This window comes from Pongo abelii, chromosome 3, assembly GCF_028885655.2.
Source record: "Pongo abelii isolate AG06213 chromosome 3, NHGRI_mPonAbe1-v2.0_pri, whole genome shotgun sequence".
Taxonomy (NCBI): domain Eukaryota; kingdom Metazoa; phylum Chordata; class Mammalia; order Primates; family Hominidae; genus Pongo; species Pongo abelii.
In genome coordinates this window covers 97,065,288-97,092,093 of record NC_071988.2, presented here as the reverse complement: position 1 = coordinate 97,092,093, position 26,806 = coordinate 97,065,288, and the positions used below count along the sequence as shown (strand labels likewise).

The 26,806-nt window shown below is 44.0% G+C and overlaps 1 protein-coding gene across 1 annotated transcript in view; it reads left to right on the top strand.

Moving 5' to 3' along the window:
• Window positions 1-1,073: 1,073 nt before the first annotated feature.
• PPEF2 (protein phosphatase with EF-hand domain 2) overlaps window positions 1,074-26,806 on the top strand; it is a 42,458-nt gene continuing 16,725 nt past the window's right edge. The window contains exons 1-10 of the mRNA XM_002814886.4: window positions 1,074-1,293; window positions 7,140-7,252; window positions 11,500-11,627; window positions 11,774-11,831; window positions 13,347-13,522; window positions 15,151-15,265; window positions 16,571-16,617; window positions 18,743-18,909; window positions 20,296-20,332; window positions 20,423-20,572. Coding sequence (XP_002814932.3) covers window positions 7,198-7,252; window positions 11,500-11,627; window positions 11,774-11,831; window positions 13,347-13,522; window positions 15,151-15,265; window positions 16,571-16,617; window positions 18,743-18,909; window positions 20,296-20,332; window positions 20,423-20,572 — 933 coding nt within the window. The 5' untranslated portion in view covers window positions 1,074-1,293; window positions 7,140-7,197. The remainder of the gene's footprint in view (window positions 1,294-7,139; window positions 7,253-11,499; window positions 11,628-11,773; window positions 11,832-13,346; window positions 13,523-15,150; window positions 15,266-16,570; window positions 16,618-18,742; window positions 18,910-20,295; window positions 20,333-20,422; window positions 20,573-26,806) is intronic.

The window sequence follows — 26,806 nt, the reverse complement described above, 5'->3', positions numbered from 1 at the left end:
GCCGATGGCAATTTTACATGGTTTAAATTTAATATCTAATTATATAGCTTCAAAACATATAATGCAAAGACTCAAATACAAGGAGAATTTGCTAAATCTGTACTTGTCATAGAAATGTTCAAAATACCTCTTTCAAAGATGGTCAGATCAGGAAGAATAAATAAAGATAAAGAGGATTTGAATTAACATAATTAACAAATTTAGGCCGGGTGTGGAGGCTCATGCCTGTAATCCCAGCACTTTGGGAGGCCAAGGCGGGTGGATCACTTGAGGCCAGGAGTTGGAGACCAGCCTGGCCAACATGGAGAAACCCTGTCTCTACTAAAAATACGATTAGCCGGCTGTGGCAGCTGGGGTGCCTGTAATCCCAGCTACTCGGGAGGCTGAGGCATGAGAATTGCCTGAACCTGGGAGTCAGAGGTTACAGTGAGCTGAGATTGTGCCACTGCACTCCAGTCTGGGCGACAGAGCAAGACTGTCTCAAAATAATAATAATAATAATAATTAACAAACTTGACCTACTAGATATAGACAAGTAAACAGAATATCACTTTCTTTGAGAATGTCCATGGTGCATTTAGTACCTACCAGAACACACACATGAGCATCTTAGATTAACTGAAAAAGTAAGTTGTCCAAGAATAGCGACTAACCACAGATTAGGTTATATCCTAAGGAAAGTGTCCATAGAGGGCAGGATATTTCAAGCAGGCTTTGCAAACAGAAAAGCCAGCCCCAACAAAGAATGCCTCCTATGTGGCTTCTGCTGAGGACTCCCCTTGGACTCCAGAGCCCCTAGGCCCCTGTGTCTCGTCAGCACTCTGCTATTTCAGGGCTAAGGAGCTCAGGCTTCTCATACGTGGCCTGGGAAACACAGTCTTCTAATCCAGGAGAGTAAGAAGATTTAGGACTGACGTAGGTGCAGTTAGAGAAACCCGTCTCCTTGGGTATATGGGAGACACCCCGACTATGCAATCGCCCCCTTCAAATCCTCCTTGGGGGCCTGATCTGACTGATGTCAGGGAGTGCCTACTGCTTCAAGGCAAGAAGCCTGAACTTTCCTCCCTGTCACTGTGAATGCTTGGCCAGGGCTGTGAATGTCACCATTGCTTTTCAGGGAGAAGACATGCCAGACTAGGGCTGCACCTTCTTTATTGGCTCTGTAGGTCTAAAAGAAGTCAGATCAGCCTGGGATCCGTCAGCCAACCCTGAAGACAGGATGGGGATCACGCCTAAATGTTAAAGAGATTTCTGCCTTGTGTCTCATGGTAAATAAAAAACCCAGCAAAGAAGGTAAGAACTTTCTATCTAGCCTAAAGTAGAAATCAGTGAGACAAGGAGGGTGACAAACTTATGTTTTTACCTAGGAAATAAATACAGAGTTGTTTTGAGACAAAGGTCAAAGACAGCTCCTCTGTTATCTATCAACTCATCCAGATGGGGTCTTTGCTATCTGTGTGATGAAATCTTCAAGTGCTGGGTGACCATTCTGCCCTGGATTTCTTGGGCTCACTTAGTGGACAGATAAACACTTTTTTTTTCCCCCTAAGAGACAGAGTCTCACTATGTTGCCCTGACTGGAGTGCAGTGGCTGTTCGTAAGTGCAATCATAGCACACTACAGCCTCGAACTCCTGGGCTCAAGCAGTCTTCTCATTTCAGCCTCCTGAGTAGCTGGGACCACAGGCATGCCACACCACCACCCCTAGCTAATTTTTGTTTTTCATAATAATGTAAGGCATTGATGATGCTAAGTCAAATTCTAGAAGGAGAAGGGGTCTCACCCACATTGGGTGGATATACTAATCGCCTGGAGAGATGGCTCAGCTTGGGAAATCACCAGGGGGAGAAGACAGCTGGTGATTACCAAAGGTGCTGATTCAACAATCTTGGGCTCCCTCAAGCTCATTTTCTGTGGCTGACCTTATGAAGTTTTCATGTTTTTAGTTTTTCCCTTGAGAATTATTCTACTTCCCCTTTCTGTTCTTTTTTTTTTTTTTTTTTTTTTGAGACAGAGTCTCTCTCTGTCACCCAGGCTGGAGCGCGGTGGCGAGATCTTGGCTCACTACAACTTCCACCTCCCAGGTTCAAGCGATTCTCCTGCCTCAGCCTCCCAAATAGTGTAGCTTGGATTATAGGCATGTGCCACCATGCCCAGCTAATTTTTGTATTTTTAGTAGAGGCAGGGTTTCACCATCTTGGCTAGGCTGGTCTCGAACTCCTGAGCTCACGGGATCCACCCACCTCAGCCTCCCAAAGTGCTGGGATTACAGGCATGAGCCACGGCGTCCGGCCATTTTTCTTATTGATTTCTAGAATGTTCTCTACTTGTCTGTAGATGACTCCATCTTCTTCTCTTAAGCAGCCATATGTGATACCTATTTAGTCAGAGCCACTTTCTAATTTTTCTTATGTGTAAAAATTTTAGAAAAATATCATTTATTGATTTTTAATTATAAAAGCTATAATAGAAGTATATAAGTTAAAAATGGAAATCTCTCACCCAACCTCATTCTCCAGAGGTAATTACTGTTAATAGCTTGGTGTATAGTCTTTCATTCCTATATACTTACTGACTTTTTTATATAGATGATATCACACTAAGCATACTCTTCTGGAATTTGCTTTTCTTCATGTAACAATATATCTTGGGGCCGTTTTCATATGATTACATATCGACTTGCCTTGTTCTTTGTCATGGTGGAATACACTCCATTGTTTTTAAAGCATCATGATGTATTTTGTCGATTCTTTACTGATAATTATTTAAGGTGCTTTTTATTTGAGGAGGAGAAGGACTTTAAGAGATTTTTGAGGATGTCATTTAAGAAAATTCCTTATCTATGTTTTTCGTGACGATGACAAACATTTGCAAAGTACTCCTCACATATAATCTCACTTCACACTCCTAACAACCCTGTAATGAAGTTACCATTATCCATAAATAACAGAGAAACAGATGAGACCATGGAGACCCAAGGCAGAGATCACATGTGCCTTTGCTGTTATAATGGTAGCTGGTTACCCCTTTCCCCCTTCCACATGACATAGGAAAACATATCTTTTATGTCCTTGGTGACAAAAGGTCACCAAGAGTTAGTTACAACTACCTGATGGGAGACTTCATTTCTTTCATCTCTTGTGGTTGTTCTAAATAGTTTATTGGCCCATGATAGATATCAACTTCCTTACTCTAGAGCAATGCTATATTTCTATCTCCAATAAATTCTTTGTAGGTCTTCTTATTCCGCCACCATTTTTGAATTTATAAATTCATGAGGAAAAAAGGTTGCCTAAGGGCAAAAGAGGATTTATTTAATAACAATCTTTGACCCAGCAATAATCAGTATCCATCCCACTGATTCATGCAGCATTGAAATAGTATGCCTTTTACTGACTCCAAGAACATGTTTTTGGTTGTTGATATTTTAAAATAAATATGATATCAGATTCAGTCCATCAACATATATTGAGGTTTTATTGTATATTAAGCACTTTAAATATATTATTTATGATCCTTGAAGATATATACATGAGAAAACTGAATCTCTGAGAGTTTAAGTGCCCAAAATTGAGTGAGAAGGTGAACAAAAATTCTCACCCACATCAAACACTCTTAAATACACAACTTGGCTATGCAGGCAAGTTACCAATGTATCAAAGCAACTTGTGAGTCATTGACAAGCAGAATCATTGCTGAAGTCCCTTCTAGTTCTAAAACTGTGCAAATATTTAGGACCAGTTTTGTTGGTTTGGACATAATGGCTTCTCACTTTACCCCAAACTCAGATTCTGGTTTCATAAAATCTCATAGAACTGGGAACCGTTCTGCACACAAAAAGAGATCACAGTCTTTTTTCCTCTGGTTATTTATTCAAAATAAACTAGCCAACATACGCAAGGTGAGACTTTAATTTTGATTTGCAAAGAAAAAGACAACTCTTTGATAATCCCCAGTATCACACCTTCAAAAATAGCGGAGGAGAGTGGGGTAGAAATGAGGTAGAGAAAAGAATAAAAGAAGTGAATTCACTCTTGATGTTAAGTCACTACATCTCACATTACCTCCTGAAGAAGAACTAGAGAAAGTGTCATCTTTGTTGTATAAAAAGAAATATGGCATAATGATCTAGCAATCCCACTACACTTTGGGAGTATATCCAAAGGAAGCGAAATCAGTATTTTGAAGAGACAATTGCATGCTCATGTTTATTGTAACATTATTCACAATAGCCAAGACATAGAATCAACCTATATGCCCATCAGTGGATGAATGGATGAAGAAAATGTAGTATATATTAACAGTGGAATACTATTCAGCCATAAAAAGGATGAAATACTGTTATGTGTGACAATATGGGTGAATCTGGAGGACATTATGTTAAGTGAAATAAGCCAGGCACAGAAAGACAAATACTGCGTGATCTCACTCATATGTGGGAGCTAAAAAAATTGAGATGATGGAAGTTGAGCACAGAATAATGATTACTAGAGACTAGGGAAAATAGAAGGAAGCAGGAGATGGGGAAAGTTGGTTAACAGATACAATGTTACAGTTAGATAGAAGGAATAAGTTCCGGCACTCCATTGTACAGTAGGGTGACTACAGCTAACAATAATGCATTGTATATTTCAAATAGCTAGAAGAGAGAATTTTGAATGTCCTCATAACAAAGAATGTTAAATGTTTAAGGTGATGGATATGCCAATTACCATGCTTTGATCACACAATGTATACATGTATCAGAATATCACATTGTATCCCATAAATATGTATAATTATTGTGTGTCAGTAGAAAATAAATAAGGCATAAAGTTTATTCAGTTAATATTTATGGAATCCCTACTACATGTCAGGCACTGTGCTAAATCCTGGGGATAAAATGATGAATTTGCTTACAGTCTTTCTCTGAAGGAACTCACAGTCTAATAGTAGAGAGATACAAGAGTAAAGACTGTAATACGGTATTGCAGTGATGGAAATGTGGACAGGATATTCAGGAGCTCAGAGGAGGAGCATGTCAAGCTGGCTTCTTTAAGGAAGGTGATACCTCAAGTGAGCCTTTAGGAATGAATAAAGTTAGCCAGCTTAAGAGAAGTGGGATAGAAAGAACATTCCAGGTAAGCGCAAAAACACAGAGGTCATGGTAGTTAAAGTACAGAATTTGAAGAAAGGAGAGAAGAGAGACGAGTGTTGGGAACAAGCCCCCCAAAATCTGGCCATAAACTGGCCCCAAAACTGGCCATAAACAAAATCTCTGCAGCACTGTGACATGTTCATCATGGCCATAACGCCCGTGCTGGAAGGTGGTGGGCTTATCAGAATGAGGGCAAGGAACATCTGGCCCACCCAGGGCGGAAAACTGCTTACAGGCATTCTTAGGCCACAAACAATAGCATGAGCGATCTATGCCTTAAGGACATGCTCCTGCTGCAGTTAACTAGCCCAAACTATTCCTTTAATTCGGCCCATCCCTTCATTTCCCATAAGGGATACTTTTAGTTAATCAAATATATACAGAAACAGTGCTAATGACTGGCTTGCTGTTAATAAATACGTTGGTAAGTCTCTGTTCGGGGCCCTCAGCTCTGAAGGCTGTGAGACTCCTGATTTCCCACTTCACACCTCTGTATTTCTGTGTGTGTGTCTTTAATTCCTCTAGCGCTGCTGGGTTAGGGTCTCCCCGACTGAGCTGGTCTTGGCAGACGAGGCTTTTGGGGAAGATTTGTTGTTGTTGTTGTTGTTGTTGTTGTTGTTTTAGGCAGAGTCTTGCTCTGTCACCCAGGCTGGAGTGCAGTGGTTACATATCTTGGCTCACTGCAACCTCTGCCACCCAGGTTCAAGCCATTCTCCTGCCTCAGCCTCCCAAGCAGCTGGGATTACAAGTGTGCACCACCACACCCAGCTAATTTTTTTTGATTTTTAGTAGAGATGAGGTTTCACCATGTTGGCCAGGCTGGTCTCAAGTGATCAGCCCACCTTGGCCTCCCAAAGTGCTGGGATTACAGACATGAGCCACTGCACATGGCCTGGAAGATGGGTTCTGTTTGGAGTCCGAGACACCCCAATGAAAGTGTTTAGTAGGCAGCTGAGTATGTGGGGCTGAAGTTTAGGGATCATCTGGGATGGAGACAGAGATCTAAGGGTAGGAAGTGATAGCTGAAAATGTGAGAGTTAATTAAACCAGCCAGGGAGCATATACCATGTGAGATCAACAGATATTTGAGACTAGAATGCAAATAAAAATCAACATTTAAGGGACACACAGAGGAAAATGAGCTCAAGAAGCAGAGAGAGTAAGTAGTCAGGAAGATGGGAGCAAACATAAGAGTTTAGTATCACAGAAGCTCAAGGTGTAGAATTGAAATAAAGGTGTGGTCTGGCCAGGCGCGGTGGCTCACGCCTGTAATCCCAGCACTTTGGGAGGCCAACGCAAGCGGATCACAAGGTCAGGAGATCGAGACCATCCTGGCTAACACGGCGAAACCCTGTCTCCACTAAAAATACAAAAACAAAATTAACTGGGAGCCTGAGGCGGTGAGAATGGCATGAACCCGGGAGGCGGAGCTCGCAGTGAGCCAAGATCGCGCCACTGCACTACTCCAGCCTGGGTGACAGAGAAAGACTCTGTCTCAAAAAAAGAAAGAAAGAAAGAAAGAATGGTGTGGCCTATGGAGACAGATGGCCTTGCTGTTCTGGCAAGGTAAGGACTGAAAAGATGAAGACATTAGAGGCATCAGGAAAGGCTTTGATCAATAGTGAGGATGAAAAAGGTGATTTTGAGAGGAAGTAAAGAGAAAACTGTAGTCTACCCTTAAGATAAATCTGGATGAGAAGACAAGAGAGGTTGGGTGACAGTTAGAGGAATATAGGAGGTCAAGGGAGGAGGAGGTGGCTGATGAATTGCTTTGAGAATGCAAAATAAGAGATTTCAGTATGTTTCTAGACTGAAAGGAAAAGGCAGAGGAAAGGTTGAAAACGGGAGACTGAGGGAATGACAAATGGAGGAACTCTCAGGGGAGGAACATCTTGTGCACTTAGACTGGAGAGGTGGGGAGGAGATTCATAGACAATTTGGCCCACCCGATTTAATACGCTGCCTGAATCTCCTATTACAGATTCTCTCTTCATTTTGTCAGCAAACAGCTCATTGTCCTCTGGATCTGCTGCGTCCTGCAGGAGCATTGCGCTTAAACTATGGGAAGCGGCACCTCCACCCAACATCATTTTGCTTTCCAGAATGCAGAGACAGGTACGTGTTTCCCACTTTCCAAACCAGCTGTGGGTACCACAAAGCCCATATTGCATGGAGAGGGTTGGGGGTTCTGAGGGTAGAAGCAGAAAACCCTTATATTTCTCCTCATGCCAACTCTTAGAGGTCAGCTTCTCCTCCTTGTGACATGCCCACCAAAATGTCCAGTTGAAGTATATTTGACAGAATTAAAATTTGCTCAGGGAGTTAGTGTTGTCCATTGGGGTTGATCCCAAACTACTCAGGTACAAATAAATGAAATAAGGTTGGGCAAAGAGGGGATGAAACACATTCCAGGCAGAGGGTAGAGCATGTCCACAGGTCATGAGGTGGGAAGAAGGAAGCATGAGCTCCCTCTAGTGGACAATCTAACAATTTTTTTTTTTAAAACAATAGGCCAGGAGTTGAGGGTCACACCTGTAATCCCAGCATTTAGGAGGCTGAGATGAGAGAATCTCACTCGGGCCCAGGAGTTTGAAACCAGCTTGGGCGACAGAGCAAGATCCTATCTCTACAATTTTTTTTGTGTGACGGAGTCTTGCTCTGTCGCCCAGGCTGGAGTTCAGTGGCACGATCTCTACTCACTGCAACCTCCGCCTCCTGGGTTCAAGTGATTCTCCTGCCTCAGCCTCCCGAGTAGCTGGGATAACAGGCAACCACCACCACGCCCAGCTAATTTTTGTGTTTTTAGTAGAGACGGGGTTTCACCATGTTGACCAGGCTGGTCTTGAGCTCTGACCTCGGGTGATCCGCCCGCCTCGGCCTCCCAAGGTGCTGGGATTACAGGCGTGAGCCACTGTGCCCGACCTAAAATTTTTTTTTTTGTTTTTAAGACTGTCTCCCTCTGTCGTCCAGGCTGGATTGCAATGGCACGATCTCAGCTCACTGCAACCTCCGCCTCCTGGGTTCAAGTGATTCTCCTGCCTCAGCCTCCCGAGTAGCTGGGATTACAGGCGGGTACCACCATGCCCAGCTAATTTTTTGTATTTTTAGTAGAGATAGGGCTTCACCGTGTTGGCCAGGCTGGTCTCCAACTCCTGACCTCAGGTGATCTGCCCGCCTCGGCCTCCCAAAGTGCTGGGATTACAGGCGTGAGCCACCACGCCCAGCAAAAAAAAAATTTTTTTAAATAGCGGGGTGTGGTGGCGAGCCCCTGTAGTCCTAGATACTCGGGAGCCTGAGGTGGGAGGATTGCTTGAGCACAGGAGTTCAAGCCTGCAGTGAGCTATGATCATGCCAACGCCCTCCAGCCTGGGTGACTGAGTGAAACCATTTCTAATGTGGTAGGGATATCAACTGTGATATAAATTGCAAATATTTTTTCCCAGTTTGTCATTTGTTTGGACCAATTTTGGAATTAGCTTCAGCTCAGGGTGTCCTTATCTTGTGAATAACACAAATTCAACCCACACACGCCACAGGCTGAGGCTTCCTATCTCACTGAGTTCTAGGTCAGCTCACCCCCTGCTACCACAGGGGCTGGTAGGCAGAGATTTATTAGATCACGCAAGGTACAGAAACTTCCCCAGCTCCTGCGTTTTCACAGACAGTCCAGTTACCACTCCCTGCCATGCACAGAACCCAAGAACTCACTCTCATCCCCATACGGGTGTCAAACCCCAGCTCCTGAGACATGTGTCTGGTCGAGATTCCCCTAGGTCCTGCCTGACTTCAATGCCTCTAACTGCCTTTGGCTATGGGTTCCGTCTTCATTTCTGGCGCCCGGAGATCTCCCTTCAATGCTTTTGATTTCAACTATTGGTTAAAAAGAAATTTAGCTTATTTTATGCAGCTTTTTTAATGTGTTGGAGTGTGAGGGAGTCCTACATCTGCTTAAGCATGCCATTTCTTATTGGAAGTCGATATTAGGCTTTCTGTTTTCCTTAAAGGATGTCATAATTCATTAAGTTTTTATTGCACTTTTTGGCAAGCTTATACTTCCATTAGAGAAAGCTACTTCTTCCTAGAGGCATCATTTTTTTCCTTTAACTCAGTGTTGTATATAGAGACATACATATTCTTGACAAAGATAATAAAAATAAGAGGGTAACCATGAAAAAAATTATCTGTTCTATTTTTCTTAAATAATTTACCTGTTCTCCCACACCCTACTGTGCATTGCCTTGGTTCACAATTTTCTCACAGTGTTGTTACATGTAGAGTTTTTACAGCCCAGATGTATTTGTAACTTGTACCCTAATAATTTAGTTTACACATGGCTCAAGTAAGAGGTGCCTATATACATTTTTGCATTGCACTATTAAAAATACACGATGGGATAAAGGATCTTAAAAGATCCTGCACTTCCCAGAGCCCATTTCAATTAAAAGCAAGCCAGCTCCCCGCCACACCCTACCAGATAGTCAACTGGGAGGAAGAAAAAAAGAGGGAGAATGAAAGGGGTTGCCCACTTCTGCTGCCTGAGTAGCCAAAGCAAGACTGAGGATATAACACATATGTTTCATCATTGGCAGCACTGACCGTAGAATGCTCAGGGCAAGGTGTTAGCAGACAACACTGATGTCCATGATCTTCCTCAGTGGTCCTTAAACTTTAGCACAGGTAAGAATTATGTATGGAGCTTGTTAAACCTTCAGATTCTTTCCTGGATTCCACCTGTAGAGATTCTGATGTTGCAGGTCCAGGGTGAGGTGTAGCAACCTGCATGTTTACCAGGAATCTCTAAAGAATCTGTAGCACCAGCCCTGGACCTTTCATTCACTAGTCTCTTTTTTTTTTGTGTGTGTGTGTGTGTGTGTGTCAGAGTCTCTAGCCCAAGCTAGAGTGCAGTGGTGTGATCTCGGCTCACTGCAACCTCTGCCTCCCAGGTTCAAACGATTCTCCTGCCTCAGGCTCCCAAGTAGCTGGGATTACAGATGCCTGCCACCATGCCCAGCTAATTTGTGTATTTTTAGTAGAGATGAGGTTTCACCATGTTGGCCAGGCTGGTCTTGAATGCCTCACCTCAGGAGATCCACCAGCCTCAGCCTCCCAAAGTGTTGAGATTATAGATGTGAGCCACCGCGCCCGGCCTCATTCACTATTCTGAGCATGGTTTTACAGAAGCCAGTCAGTGGGTTTCAACCTCATCACTTATTATTTAGTGAGTGCCTTTGAGAAATACTAGTAGTATGATTTTTTTTCATAGGAAATCAAGTTTAGCTTTGTTTAAGTTCCTCCCAGCTTCTCTTTTCCCACATCACCATCATCTTTCCTCTTAGGAAAATCAGCAAGAATTCTATTATCTCTCTAATGCAAACTAAATATATTAAATCAATCTGTCTACTATTTATGAGGTTGACCTGAGTCAGCCTGCAGGGTTTCTAATCCAGCTTTATCCACAAATAGTCCATTCATCACCAGCAGTGTATCTAGGCCTTGGGGCTTAAAAAGAATCTAGTTATGTGGACAGCTGTTCCCTTCTCTGGCAACAATACTTGACCACAGGTCCTAAACCTTATATAAAGAATGAAACTCCACACCCTAACCTGCCCTACCTGGTCACCTAGCACAGGTCCTGGCAAAAATGAGAGGTCCAGTGGCCACGTGGGGGACTGCATGGTCAGTGCTGTCTATCTTATGACGGGGGTGCTTAAAGCCTGCAGGGATATCATGGAACTGGGGATGGCAAGCATGGGAGCTGGGAAACAGTTGCTACCCCCTGACGTCATATGATGCATTCATTTGAGTATTTGTTTATTGTTTGTTTTTCCTAGTCTTCATTTGGCTCCACCCCTTTTCCAGATGAGGACATTGAGGCACCAGATGACTTGTCTGAAACCACAGAGCTTGTCAGGGCAGTTCTAGGTCTAGAACCCAGGTGTCCTGACATCCAGTCTGTTGCCACAATATCAAAATGTCCACCCCACCCCCGCATTATAACCTGTCAGGGATGCTGCATCCTTGCAGTCTCATGAGTTTACATCTCCTTCTCGGAATCCTGGCAGTCCAACCTTTTCATCCCTACACAGAAATGTTTTAATCAATACATGGGAATTCTAATCAACCTACAGTGATATGAGTATAACCATCAGGCAGGAATGAAGGGGACGGGCTGGAAATGGGGAAAAGCACTATTGCCAGCAGAAAGGGAAATACTTCCTATGGGCGTCAATGGGTAGTGCTTCTGCTCCATCTTGTCCTCACATATACAGTGGGAGAGAGCTGAGCAGCTTCCTCTCCTTATCCCCAAACCCCTGGCCCAGGGAGTCCCAGCTCACAGGCTTGCTTCTCCATCGGTGTCATAGCCTTCAAGGCAGCAGCCCTGATCCAGAGATGGTACCGGCGCTACGTGGCCCGCCTGGAGATGAGGCGGCGTTGCACCTGGAGCATCTTCCAGTCTATAGAATATGCTGGGCAGCAAGACCAAGTCAAGGTACAATGAGATGTTGGGACGGAGCCGCCTCCTGCTCTCCCTTGGGCAGCAGGGCTCGGGTGCTTCTCAGGTGAGGTCAACTGGACTACTTGTGGGTTCTCTTTTTGCTCACCTCTAAAGCCACGTCTCCTTGGGTTCTTCTGCAGCTCCATGACTTCTTCAGCTATCTCATGGATCACTTCATCCCCAGCAGCCACAATGACCGTGAGTATGAACTGCCACATGTCATGTCCTCCTGTCACAAGGCCATAGATTGCAGAGTGAGGTGGGGAATGCACAGGGAGTGAAACCGTGAATCTGGTGACAGCCAGGGAATAAGCAAGGGGCTGACGAGTAAATGGCAGACTGGGGTTTTATGCCAGGTTCTCCTGAACACACACCTGGAGACAAGAGTTTGAGTGCAAGGAGTTCATTTATTAAGTTCAGGAAACTCTGGGGGTGGGAGTGGGGAAGGGATTCAGGAAAGGAACGGCAGCCAGTCCAGCAACTCAGTGTGCCTGGGAAATAGTGCAAAACACAAGCCTCAGAATTATCCCCCTTGCAGGCAGAGGGAACTGGAGTTTTTCTGCGTCAACTCCAGGAATCACTGGTTGAAAGCAGCTGGGGAGGTGGGAGGGAAGAATAGGAAGGAGGCTTTTTCTTTTCTTTTTTTTTTTTTTTTTGAGACAGATTCTCACTCTGTCACCCAGGTTGGAGTACAGTGGCATGATCTTGGCCCACTGCAACCTCTACCTCCCGGGTTCAAGTGATTGAACCTCAGATACCCAAGTAGCTGGGATTACAGGTGTGCACCAACACACCTGGCTAATTTTTTATGTGTTTAGTGGAGACAGGCTTTCACCATGTTAACCAGGCTGGTCTTGAACTCCTGGCCTCAAGCGATCCACCTGCCTCGGCCTCCCAAAGTGCTGGCATTACAAGCGTGAACCACTGGGCCCAGCCAGGAGGTTGTTAATTCCATAGCATTTCTGGCCTGCCACCCGGATCCAGGAAATAAGCCCTCAGTCTAGAGATGCCAATGCTGGCAGCTGGAAGCTGCTGGAAGGCACTGCCAGGTCTGATGCACCTGTTGCGCTCACTAAATGCAACATAAATACCTGTGATTTTTCCATACTGGCTTTCCCCTTTCCTTCTGCTTGCAAATCCAGGTCCCCAAATTTCTATACTCTCTAAGTCTGACAAATCTTGATCTTTTAGAATGAAAGTAGAAAGCATGACTTTTTCCTCCTGCCCATCCTAGACTGTTGTCACTTTCTCCTTCCTTTTTCCTCTTCTGTGCTGGAGCTGAAGCTGAAGCCAGATTAACCATGCCCTGCTTCAACAGTCCAGGGAAGGACTTTTTTTTTTTTTTTTTTTTTGAGACAGGGCCTCACTCCATTGTCCAGGCTGGAGTGCAGTAGTGTCATCTCTGCTCACTGAAACCTCTGTGTCCCAGGCTTATGTGATCCTCCCATCTCAGCCTCTTGAGTAGCTGGAACTACAGGTGCGCGACACCATGGCTGGCTAAATTTTAAAAATTTTTTTGTAGAGGCAAGGTTTCCCTATGTTGCCTAGGCTGTTCTCAAACTCCTGGGCTCAAGCAATCCTCCCTTCTTGGCCCCGCAAAGTTCTGGCATTAGAGATGTGAGCCACCGTGCCCAGCCAAGGACTATTCTATAGTGCCCACAGACTGCATGATCAGACGATCATAAGTTGATCCACCTTTTCTATCTGGACTAGGGGACTTCCTGACCCGCATATTCACTGAGGACAGATTCGCCCAGGACTCCGAGATGGAGAAATGCAGTGACTATGAGTCCATAGAGGTACCTGACAGTTACACGGGGCCTCGCCTCTCCTTCCCACTCCTGCCTGACCATGCAACTGCCATGATAGAAGCATTCAGACTGAAACAAGTAAGCTCATCTGGGGAACCTGGGTCACTACCAACTCCATGAAATGTGTGAAGGGAGACCAAACCCAGCACAGAAAGAATGGCCCCAGATTTAGGGTGTTCATGTCATGTGTCCACCAGAGAGATGCTACCCCTGCTGTGCTTAGCCAGGACCTTGCGGTCAATCAGCCAGTTCTGACGATTGACAGCTTTTCTTCCTAATCACATAATCTCTCATTGTTCATTCATCCCACACATAACTACTGAGCACTGCTTTGTGCCCCACATTGCTCTGGGCACTGAGGATACAGCAGTGAACAAAACAGATAAAATCTCTGCCCTTATGGGGCTGGCATTCCATCGGGGAGGCAGACAATGAACAATAAATAACAATAAATAAGACAATTATGCAGTATATTAGAAGGCGATGAGAGCTATGGAAAAGAATAAACTAAGTTGTGGATGGAAGAAATACCAATTTTATAGAGTTGTCTGGGAAGGTGATTTCTGAGCAAAGATCTAAGGCGGTGAGGAATGCGCCAGGGAAAGAGCGTTCCAGGCAGAGGGAGGAACATGGAAAAGCCCTGAAGCAGAAACTTGCCTGGACTGTTCATGAACCTCGGGAGGCCACTGTGGCTGGAGAAGAGGGAGCCAGGGGAAGAGTAATGGAGGTGAGGGGGTGGACTTTTATTCTTCCGAAAGAGACAGGGAAACAGCAGACATACGAATTACACAATCTGACTTGTTTTTTTGTTTTGTTTTTTTGAGACAGAGTCTCGCTCTGTCATCCAGGCTGGAGTACAGTGGTGCAATCTCAGTTCACTGCAACCTCTGCCTCCTGAGTTCAAGCGACTCTCCTGCCTCAGCCTCCTGAGTAGCTGCGACTACAGGCGCCCGCCACCACACTCGGCTAATTTTTTTATATTTTTAGTAGGGATGGAGTTTCACCGTGTTAGCCAGGATGGTCTCGATCTCCTGACCTCGTGATCTGCCCACCTCGGCCTCCCAAAGTGCTGGGATTACAGGCGTGAGCCACCACCCCCAGCCCTGACTTGTTTTTTAAAATAATCATTCTGGTTGCTGTGTTAAGACAGTGTAGGTGGCAAGGGCCAAAGCAGGGTGACCAGTCAAGAGACTACTGCAATGGTCCAAGCGAAAGATGACAGTGGCTTGGAACTCTGATGGTAGGGTAGAGGTAGCGAGAGATAGTCAGCTTCTGGCTCTATATCAGAATTCAATCCTTCCCCTCTTCCACATTAATGTAACTCATTGCAGGAGGAGCTGAGCTGATATATTCCAGTAATGACAGGATCACTCAGTACCATCAACGCACCTGCATTTAGTTGTACTTTACTGAGACAATCACGTGGTCTTCCCATGCTAAAGGCAAGGAAGCATTTAATAGAGTAGAGAGGAAAGAGAAAAGTAGCTCAATATTTGCAGAAGGGACAAGTGGGGATGATGAAAAGCGGAAACAAGGGCAGAAGTTGAGTGAGAAAGAAAGAATCCGTGCATAGTCCCAGGAGCAGTTTACTGGGGTTACTTTTGGGATCTTGGGTGATTGGGGTTGTTAAGCAGTAAAGGTAAGGACCATTTTCCCTCACGAATATCAGTGTTGTTTTCTTCCCTCCCTCCTCTTCCTCCCAGTAGCAGCTCCATGCTCGCTATGTCTTGAACCTTTTGTATGAAACCAAGAAACATCTGGTACAGCTGCCAAACATCAACCGGGTCTCAACTTGTTACAGCGAGGAGATCACCGTGTGTGGTAAGAGCTGGTCAGAAACGGCTTTCCATGCTGGACACAAACAAGAACACTCTACCTGTGTGGGGATGCAAGAGGAGTGGTGGGGCTGCAGGGAGATGTGATGATAAGCCAAGTTTAACCCCTTCAGATCCACGATTTGTATATTCACTACACATTTACTTAAAGAAGAGGTGGTGGTGCAGCGAAGGGGATCTTGGATCTCAGGGCCCAGCCTCTGCTTTATTTTCCCAAGGAATTAATATTGACTCAAACTCATGTTCTTCATTCAGAACAAAATCTCTGCAAATAACCAGACCCTCCTTGTTAGAAATGGTTTATTTAATGGTACTTGAAAAAGCCCCGATGACTAGCAAATTATTCCTCCCATCCACACACATTCCTCTCCTGGAAAGAAGTCCTGTTAATGACTCTTTTCCCCATCTTATGTTTCCAGTGATTTTTAACATCCACTGTAGACTGACATCCCACACCTTAACCTAGTGGAGGGAGGCTCCAGTACACGAGGGATTGTAACTGGCACTGCTAGGGTCACCCGCAGCCTGCAAATAGGTCTTGCTTGCCTTGCAATGTTCATAAACTTTTTTTTTTTTTTTTTTGAGACAGAGTCTTGCTCTGTCACCCAGGCTGGAGGGCAGTGGCGCAATCTCGGCTCACTGCAAGCTCCGCCTCCTGGGTTCACACCATTCTCCTGCCTCAGCCTCCCGAGTAGGTGGGACTACAGGCGCCCACCACCACTCCCAGCTAATTTTTTTGTATTTTTAGTAGAGAGGGGGTTTCACCGTGTTAGCCAGGATGGTCTCTATCTCCTGACCTCGCGATCCGCCCATCTGGGCCTCCCAAAGTGCTGGGATTACAGGCGTGAGCCACCTTGCCCGGCCCATAAACTTTTAAAAATGGTATTTCGACATTTGAAATTTGGAAGATTTTATATTATGATCTAGATTTTACTTTAAAAGTCTCCTGAAAAATCTTCTAACACTGGCTCATAAGTGAGTAGCTGCTTTCTACTTTAACATGGGCAAAATCTCTCCAGTTCTCATCTAGGTTTGCAACCCTGCACTGTTCTATCACACCTTTGCTTCAGTAAAAATGTAGCTCATTTACTATTTATAATAATCAGGCAGAAAAAATATTATTACTATCTCTGCAATAAGGAGAAATTAATATTTATCCTTATCTTACATATGGAAAACTTTGTAGGGTTTTTTCTGTCAGATTCTTCTGGGTATTTTCTTTCTTATAATAAAAATCAGAAGCACTGGTAAGGAACAATCAGAACTGATATTCTTTTTCTATCTTTGTTAGGAGACTTACATGGCCAATTGGATGACTTAATCTTTATATTTTACAAGGTATGAATGTTCAAATTAAGTTGCTTTCTTGCTCTGAAGCTTAATTTAGAAGCTCAAATTCAGTATCAATTGAACAAATGCTTAAATATTACTTGAATTTTTAAAATATTATTATTTATTTTTATTTTTTTGAGATGGGGGTCTCAATCTGTCACCTAGGCTGGAGTGCAGTGGTGTGATCTAGGCTCACTGCAACCTCTGCCTCCCAGTTTCAAGCAATCCTCCCACCTCAGCCTCCCGAATAGCTGGGACCACTAGTGCATGCCAACATGCCCTAATTTCTTTATTTTATTTATTTTTATTTTTATTTTTCAAACCCTTGTGTCGAGGGCTGACTTTCAGTAGATCACAGCGAGGGAGCTGCTCTGCTCAGTGCGAAATCCTGACCCAGAAGCAGGTCATCTACGAACAGTTTAATGTCAGGTTCCCCACGAACGTGCGTCGCGTGACGGGTGAGGGGGCGGCCGCCTTTCCGGCCGCACCCGGTTTCCCAAAAGGAGGGACTCTTCGCACTGGCCCCGGGTCCCTGCATGCTTGCGGGGCGGAACTGCCGGCCGGCGGGGACAGCGGGAGACTGGCTATCCCAGGCCATTGGGAGACTGGCTATCCGAGGCCAAATGAGGCCCTGCAGCGCTGCCCTATGGTTCAGCCTGGGCGGGATTCTGACTTAGAGGCGTTCAGTCAAAATCCCACAGATGGTAGCTTTGCCCCATTGGCTCCTTAGCCAAGCACATACACCAAATGTCTGAACCTGCGAGTTGGTACTGAGCAGGATTACCATGGCAACAACAGATCATCAGTAGGGTAAAACTAACCTGTCTCACGATGGCCTAATTTTTTTTTTTTAAGACAGAGTTTTGCTCTTGTCGCCCAGGCTGGAATGCAATGACATGATCTTGGCTCACTGCAACCTCCACGTCCCAGGTTCAAGCGATTCTCCTGCCTCAGCCTCTCAAGTAGCTGGGACTACAGGCGTGCGCCCCCACGCCCGGCTAATTTTTGTATTTTTAGTAGAGACAGGGTTTCACCATCTTGGCCAGGCTGGTCTTGAACTCCTGACCTCATGATCCACCTGCCTTGGCCTCCCAAAGTGCTGGGATTACAGGTGTGAGCCACCACGCGTGGCCTACGATGGCCTAATTTTTTATATTTTTTATAGAGACAGGGTTTCACTATGTTGGCCAGGCTGGTCTCGCACCCCTGAGCTCAAGTGATCCACTCACCTCGGCTCCCAAAGTGTTGGTATTACAGGCGTGAGCCACTGCGCCTAGCCTAAAATATTATTTTTAATAATATTTGCTACTCTGTTGCAGCAAGTACATAATAGAAAAGTCAGCACTGCACTATATTCTAGTACATTTTTGCAAACTATTTAACAAATTTAAAATGTTCAATTAATAACTAGAAGGGGCCAGGTGCAGCGGCTCATGCCTGTAATCCCAGCACTTTGGGAGGCCAAAATGGGAAGATAGCTTGAGGCCAGGAGTTTGAGGTCAGCCTGGGCAACATAGTGAGGCCCTGTCTCTTAAAACATAAATAAATAAATAAATAAATAAATAAATAAATAAATAAATAAATATTTAGCAATTGATTTTCTTTCTTTCACATAAAGAAAACTGATTATTATCAAAACAACCAAAAGCTATTTTCATATATATTTTAGTTATAATGTGTAGAACATATAACAAGGGAGATGAGTATAATATTTTTTAATGGAATATTACTTTATACACATACTACATTTCCCAAAGCATTTTCCCATGCATTATCTTGTTTAATCCTGAGAAGTCTATGGCAAGTATTATTATTTCTAGTTAAAGATAGTGTGGCCAGAACTTAAAACTGGCCTTTGGATCACAAGTTTGGTGCCCTTTGCTCCACACCACATGGCAACACTCAGCCTTTGTCTAAAGGAGCATCTCATAACCTTAGCCTCTCTGGAAAGGAAATATAAGACCAATGGAAGATACTTCCATCATTTACTGACATTTCATGCTTGGAGAAGACCTAGAAAGCACAGAATTGGTGTTAGACATGATGTGATTGTCAAATGCCTATTGGTTGTAACCTGATTTCCTATTTCCTTCCTCCCATTCATTCTTTGACTGGTCTCCTTGTTGAAAAGAATGGCCTCCCGTCACCAGAACGGTCATATGTGTTCAATGGTGACTTTGTGGATCGAGGCAAGGATTCAGTAGAGATCCTGATGATTCTTTTTGCCTTCATGCTGGTTTACCCCAAAGAGTTCCACCTTAACAGAGGAAACCATGAGGACCATATGGTGAACTTACGGTACAAGTCAAAACATGCTTGAGTATTTGATGTTTGTTTGTTGTGATTGTAAAACGTTATTTCTCCAGAACTTCTTATTTGTTAAATGCCTTTAATACTAGTTTTCCAATTATTTTAAAAAACAGAATACACAGTATATAACATTTAAAAAAAATTTTTTTTTTTTTTAGAGTCTCACTCGGCGCCTAGGCTAGAGTGCAGGCGCAATCTTGGCTCACTGCCACCTCTGCCTTCTGGGTTTAAGTGATTCTCCTGCCTCAGCTTCCCGAGTAGCCGGGATTACAGGCGTGCACCACCATGCCCAGCTAATTTTTGTATTATTATTAGAGACAGGGCTTCACCATGTTGGCCAGGCTGGTCTCAAACTCCTGACCTCAAGTGATCTGCACCCCCTTGGCCTCCCAAAGTGCTGGGATTTACAGACGTGAGCCACCGCACACGGCCAGATGTTTTTTTTTTTTTGACATGGAGTTTCACTCTTGTTGCCCAGGCTGTGCAATGGCACAATCTTGGCACACTGCAACCTCCACCTCCCAGGTTCAAGCGATTCTCCCGCCTCTGCCTCCCAAGTAGCTGGGATTACAGGCACCTGCCATCATGCCTGGCTAATTTTTTTTTGTATTTTTAGTAGAGACGGGGTTTCACCATGTTGGCCAGGCTGGTCTCGAACTTCTGACCTCAGGTGATACACCCACCTCGGCCTCCCGAAGTGCTGGGAAAACATGCATGAGCCACTGCGTCCAGCCCAGATTTTTTTTTTTTTTTTTTTTTTTGAGATGGCGTCTCGCTCGGTCACCCAGGCTGGAGGGCAGTGGCTCAATCTCGGCTCACTGCAAGCTCTGCCTCCTGGGTTCACACCATTCTCCTGCCTCAGCCTCCCGAGTAGCTGGGACTACAGGCGCCCACCACCACACCTGGCTAATTTTTTGTATTTGTAGTAGAGATGGGGTTTCACCATGTTAGTCAGGATGGTCTCTATCTCCTGACCTCATGATCCGCCCATCTCAGCCTCCCAAAGTGCTGGGACTACAGGTGTGAGCCACCGTGCCCGGCCCAGATTTTTTTTTAAATTTACACATTATTTTACTATTCCAATGAAACCATTGAATTTGTTTTTGCATACACATACTCTGTCATAAAAATAATAGAGATTCATGATTGTAAAGCAGGAAATACAGATAAGTAAAAGGAAGAAAATTAAAATATCCCATGATTTCTCTGCCGAGGGATAATGATATAATTGTAAACATTTTGGTGATTATTCCTGTCTCTTTTCTATGTCTTTAAGTACATATGCCCAGAATATGCGTTCTTCTAAAAATGTGATTATGCCCTGATTATTGTCACCCAATTTACTCTAATATCTATTTGTGCTTCTAAATCTAGATATGGCTTCACCAAGGAAGTGATGAATAAATACAAGGTGCGCTGCCTTTAAAGACAAAAGTTTCTCTTAGTTCAGATAAGTCGAGTGAATTATTTGATAACATTTTGTTTATATCATTTTTTCCAGATACACGGGAAGGAAATACTAAGAACCCTGCAAGATGTTTTCTGTTGGCTTCCACTGGCCACTCTGATAGATGAGAAAGTTCTAATTCTTCATGGTGGGGTGTCAGACATAACTGATCTGGAGCTTTTGGACAAAATAGAGAGGAGCAAGGTAGTGGTTAATGAAATAATACAAATTTCACCATAATGCCCAGTTTCATTGCCAATATAAATGTCATCTTACATGCTGACTGCAGTCAACTGATTATGGCTGTTAAGAGTGTGGAGGCCGTTAGGAGTATGGAGGCTGGGCACAGTGTCTCACACCTATAATCTCAGCACTTTAGAAGACAGGAAGATTGCTTGAGACCAGGAGTTTGAGACCAGTCTGGGCAACATAGCAAAACTCTGTCTCTACAAAAAAATTAAAAACTTAGCTGGGAGTGGTGGCATGGGCCTGTAGTCTTAGCTACTTGGGAGGCTGCAGTGAGCTGTGATTGCCATTGCACTTCATCTTGGGGGGACACAGTGAGAACCTGTTTCTAAAAAAAAAAAAAAAGATTGAGAATCTGCAGTTGGGCTAGGGGGCAAGTGTGCTGTAGGCACTTAGTCATGTCTACCATGTACATGCTAGTGGGGAGTAGCAACCAGTGCTGTGTTATCTGCCATTGGATCTAGATAATTCTAAATACTACCTCTCAATTATTGCCACCTAAAGAGCCTACGTTTCCCAAATAATTCATATTACCTTCAATTAAAGTCAAGAAATATGTATTTAATGCCTACTACATTCAGAGAGTGTGCTAGTTGGCAGAAAAAAAAATGAAGATTGATTTCAGTTAAACTCAACAAATATGCTTTGAGTGCTTACTATGTGCAAAGAAAGTGTTACAGAGATAAAAAGATGAAACAGAGATGGTGCCTGCCCTAAAGGAACACACAATAACCAGAATGTGTTGGGGTTGGAGGTGGGAGAGTATGAGACAGAATGTATGATTTACCAATAACAATAGATTTCTATTTTCCATTTCATTTTGGAAATGGAAAGCTAGGAAGCAAAGGTTCTATTTTCTTACACTTAACTCTTAAACTTGACTCATCCCACACAGGAAATGCTACAACATCCATGACAACATTTTCCTGGGAAGTTCCAAAGACAGGGAACTCATCACCACACAATCAATCTACTTCAACTTTGGGCAATTCTAATGGATATGGATATGAAAGTCTATGTATATGAGACATACAGGAAATGAAAGAATATGGCTTTAGAGTAAGATAGACCTGGGTTTGAACCCTGGAATAGGCAATTGTTGGCTGAAATGGCAGTTTGGTTCTATGAAGTTGTCCAGAGACCCAGGTTTCTTGTTACTCTGCCACCCCTAATGTGTGGTTTCTAGACTTAGCTACCATTTAGCAAGTAAGGATGTGACTCCTTGTGGTTTGGTAACTAGAAATTGCTTGTGTCCCTGTACACCCAAACTCAGTGTTTTCACTTACACATCTGTTTTATCTTTTTTTGTTTGTTTGTTTTTGAGACAAGGTCTCACTCTGTCATCCAGGCTGGAGTGTGGTGCCGCGATCACGGCTCACTGCAGCCTTGACCTTCTGGGCTGAGGCAATCCTCCAGCCTCAGCCTCCCGAGTAGCTGGAACTACAGTCACACACAATCATGCTTGGCTAATTTTTTAAAAATTATTTGTAGAGGGCCGGGCGTGATGGCTCACACCTGTAATCCCAGCACTCTGAGAGTCGGAGGCCAGCAGATCATGAGGTAAGGAGTTTGAGACCAGCCTGACCAACATGGTGAAACTCTGTCTCTACTAAAAATACAAAAATTAGCCAGGTGTGGTGGTGCACACCTGTAATCCCAGCTACTCAGGAGGCTGAGGCAGGAGAATCGCTTGAACCCGGGAGGCAGAGGTTTTGGTGAGCTGAGGTCGTGCCAGCCTGGGCGACAGAGCGAGACTCCGTGTCAAAAAAAAAAAAAAAAAAATATGCTGGATGCGGTGGCTCATGCCTGTAATGCCAGCACTTTGGGAGGCCGAGGTGGGTGGATCACGAGGTCAGGAGATCAAGACCATCCTGGCCAACATGGTGAAAGCCCGTCTCTACTAAAAATACAAAAAATTAGCCGGGCATGGCAGCGCATGCCTGTAGTCCCAGCTACTCAGGAGGCTGAGGTAGGAGAATTGCTTGAACCCAGGAGGCAGAGACTGCAGTGAGCCAAGATTGTGCCACTGCACTCCAGCCTGGCGACAGAGCGAGACCCTGTCTCCAAAAAAAAAAAAAGTATTTATAGAGATGGGGTCTCACTATGTTGCCCAGGCTGGTCTTGAATTCCTGGGCTCAAGTAATTCTCCCACTTTGGCCTCCCAAAGTGTTGGGATTATAGGCATGAGTGACCAAACCTAGCTATCAGTTGTATCTTGATTTTCTCACAAACTTTCAACTCAAACATTCTGTCCAGCTGCATGTATGTCTGGAGGCAGAGACAGCAAGCCACAGTAGAGCAAATTATCTCATGGGAAGAATCATATTTAATTATGTAAACATAGAAGAAGGAACTCTGGGAAAGAATGCTAATGAAAAGTTTATTTTCTGTGGCTTAGCAAAAAGCTAACTTCCCAATGTTTGGTTTGCAAAGCTCGGAGAGAGGGTGATGCAGCAAATGGTACAGTCCAAGGACTACTTGAGAGAGAAGTACAGAGAGGTATGGGCTCCAGAGTCAGACTATCTGGATTCAGTCCTGGATGAGTCTTAGTATTTTGTGCCTCAGTTTTCTTGTCTGTACTATAAAAGATGCTATCTTATAGGAGTGGTATGATGGTTAATCAACTAATTTATAGAAAGTGCCCAGAACAGCGCCTATTTGGAAAAGGCTCAATACATATTAACACTATTAATCTCCTCAAGTTAGGGATGCTGCTTGGAGCAGATAACAACAACCTTAAAATAAAATTACCTGGGCCAGGCACAGTGGCTCACGCCTGTAATCCCAGCATTTTGGGAGGCTGAGGCAGGTGGATCACAAGGTCAAGAGATAGAGACCATCCTGGCCAACATGGTGAAACCCCTGTCTCTACTAAAAGTACAAAAATTAGCTGGACGTGGTGACGTGCGCCTATACTCCCAGCTACTCGGGAGGCTGAGGCAGGAGAATTGCTTGAATTTGGGAGGCGGAGGTTGAGTGAGCCGAGATTGCACCACTGCACTCCAGCCTAGGTGACAGAATGAGACCCCCATCTAAAAAAAATAAATAAAAGTAAATAATAATATTTTAAAAATTCAAGTAATATTTAAGCATTTGTTCAATTGATACTGAATTTGAGCTTCTAAATTAAGCCTCAGAGCAAGAAAGCAACTTAATTTGAACATTCATACCTTATAAAATATAAAGATTAAGTCATCCAATTGGCCATGTAAGTCTCCTAACAAAGACAGAAAAAGAATATCAGTTCTGATTGTTCCTTACCAGTGCTTCTGATTTTTATTATAAGAAAGAAAATACCCAGAAGAACCGGGCAAAAAAACTCTACAGTTACTAAGTTTTCCATATGTAAGATAAGGATAAATATTAATTTCTCCTTATTGCAGAGATAGTATTGAAAGCAGAAAGCACAATATTTTTTCTGCCTGATTATTATAAATAGTAAATGAGCTACATTTTTATTGAGGCAAAGATGGGACAGAACAATGCCGGGTTGCAAACCTAGATGAGAACTGGAGAGATTTTGCCCATGTTAAAGTAGGAAGCAGCTACTCACTTATGAGCCAGTGTTAGAAGATTTTTCAGGAGACTTTTAAAGCAAAATCTAGACCTTAATATAAAATCCTCCAAATTTCAAATGTCAAAATATCATTTTAAAAATTTTATGAACATTGCAAGGCAAGCAAGACCTATCTGGAGGCTGCAGGTGACCCTAGCAGTGCCAGTTACAATCCCTCGTGTACTGGAGCCTCTTTCCACTAGGTTAAGGTGTGGGACATCAGTCTACAGTGGATGTTAAAAATCACTGGAAACATAAGATGGGGAAAACAGTCATTAATAGGACTTCTTTCCAGGAGAGGAATGTGTGTGAATGGGAGGAATAATTTGCTAGTCATCGGGGCTTTTTCAAGTACCATTAAATAAACCATCTTCTAACAAGGAGGGTCTGCTTATTTGCAGAGATTTTCTTTTGAATTATGAACATGAGTTTGAGTCAATATGAATTTCTTGGGAATATAAAGCAGAGGTTTTGGTGAGCTGAGATCGAGCCACTGCACTCCAGCCTGGTGACAGAGCGAGACTCCGTCTAAAAAAATATAGTAATAAAATACCTGAGAATCAGAAGAGGTGGGACTGGTGGACTGGCCCACACTGTGTGCCAACAAGGAGCAAGGAGGTGGTTATGAGTTGGTTTACATTTTGTGGCTTTGCAGGCTCTATGCCCAAGATTGGAACTGCCTAGAAAGTGATTAACGCTTGTCCAATGTCAGAAAATAAGCTCTGTTCTATTCTCTTCACTCTGGACTGTCCTTCAAACATCAGTCAGCTCTGCTGCCCCTCTCTGGGTGTGCTTCTTTGTTCTTGCCCTAAGCCAGTCCAAGCTGGGACATGGCTTTCTTGTATCACAGTCCTTAGATCTATTTGCAGTAAGTTCTCGTTCTTTGATTATGCGCTCACACAGAGTTCCCTTTGTGAACAAGCCCTTTATTGTGGATATACCATGGAAGTCTTCCTCCTCAGGGTTCACTATAGCACTCAGGCACACCAGGAATGGCTGCTCTCTCTTTTTGCTCGCTGCTACAATCTGCTCTGTGGCCTGATCCCTGATCAGAATTCGCGCCACTTTTGTCCTCAACCCAGTCCCAGTGCCATGATGACCGCAAGTGAGAGGGACTCTATTCAATTCCCTATGGCAAGGAGTGTCTTTCTGATTAGGTCCAGGCTGAAAAGAGGAGCTCCCTCCCCTCCCCTGTCCTTCCCCAACAGGTAAGATAATGGGTACAAGAGCACTTCCTCTAAAGTGCCATTAAGTGCTGCCTCCTCTGCAGCAAGAGTCAAGTTTTTCCTCTTCCTATTTCTCACCTATATACTTTGATTCTTTTTCTTTGTTTTAGCATCTGTGGAATGACAGGAAAGTCAATGAGGACTGGCCTGAGAGAGCTGCCCTTTCCTATCCTTGTCTAAAAAAATCACTGGTCTCCCAGACAGAAATGATGACCTAGGTTAGTGTTTCTCGAATTATATGTGAAGGACCAGGTTTTATAAACTTCCAATTTGTTGCAGATCAATACTTCTGTAAAATACAATAAATATGAATTATTAGAAAAATGATGAAATAATATGAAAAACAACCCCCCATGACATGTGTGTACCTATGTAACAAACCTTCGCATGTACCCCCAAACCTAAAAAAGTTAAAAAAAAAAGAAAAACGAAGTACAAACAAAAGATACAAGCCCGCTGATCATGTGCTTGACTGTCGTGACAATATCATATTGCTATAAATGTTTCTCAGACTTACTCTCAAGGGCTGTGCTTACCTTGTCCCAGGCCAGGAACAATGAACAGACCAGCACTTGTCTGTGGGCACCAGTGTTTAGGACTGACCTGGGTGTCAAAGTGGTACTCTCAAAGGACCTACAGTTAGTTCCTTCCTTCCCTTCTTTTCTTTCTTTCTTTCTTTCTTTCTTTTCTTTTTCTTTCTTTCTTTCTTTTTCTTCTTTCTTTCTCTTTCTTTCTCTCTCTCTTTCTTTTTTTTATTGTTTTTTTTTTTTTTGAGATGGAGTTTCACTCTTGTTTCCCAGGCTGGATGCAATGGTGCAATCTTGGCTCACCGCAACCTCCGCCTCCCGGGTTCAAGCAATTCTCCTGCCTCAGCCTCCCAAGTAGCTGTGATTACAGGCATGCGCCACTACGTCCAGCTAATTTTGTATTTTTAGTAGAGACGGGGTTTCTCCATATTGGTCAGGCTGGTCTCGAACTCTCAACCTCAGGTGATCAGCCTGCCTCAGCCTCCCAAAGTGCTGGGATTACAGGCGTGAGCCACCACGCCCGGCCTCTCTCTCTGTTTCTTTTCTTTCTTTCCTTTCTTTCCTTCCTTTCCTTCTTTTCCTTCCTTTCTCTCTTTCTCTCTTTTCTTTCTTTCTTTCTCTCTTTCTTTTCTCAGGGTCTCCCTCTGTTACCCAGGCTGGAGTGCAGTGGTTCAATCTCAGTTTACTGCAGCCTTGACCTTCTGGGCTCAAGCGATCCTCCCACCTCAGCCTCCCTAGTAGCTGGGACTACAGGCATGTGCCGCCATGACCAGCTCATTTTTTTGTAGTTTTTGTAGAGACAGGGTCTTGCCATGTTGCTCAGGCTGGTCTTGAACTCCTGGGCTTGAGTGATCTGCCAGGCTCAGTCTCCCAAAGTTCCAGG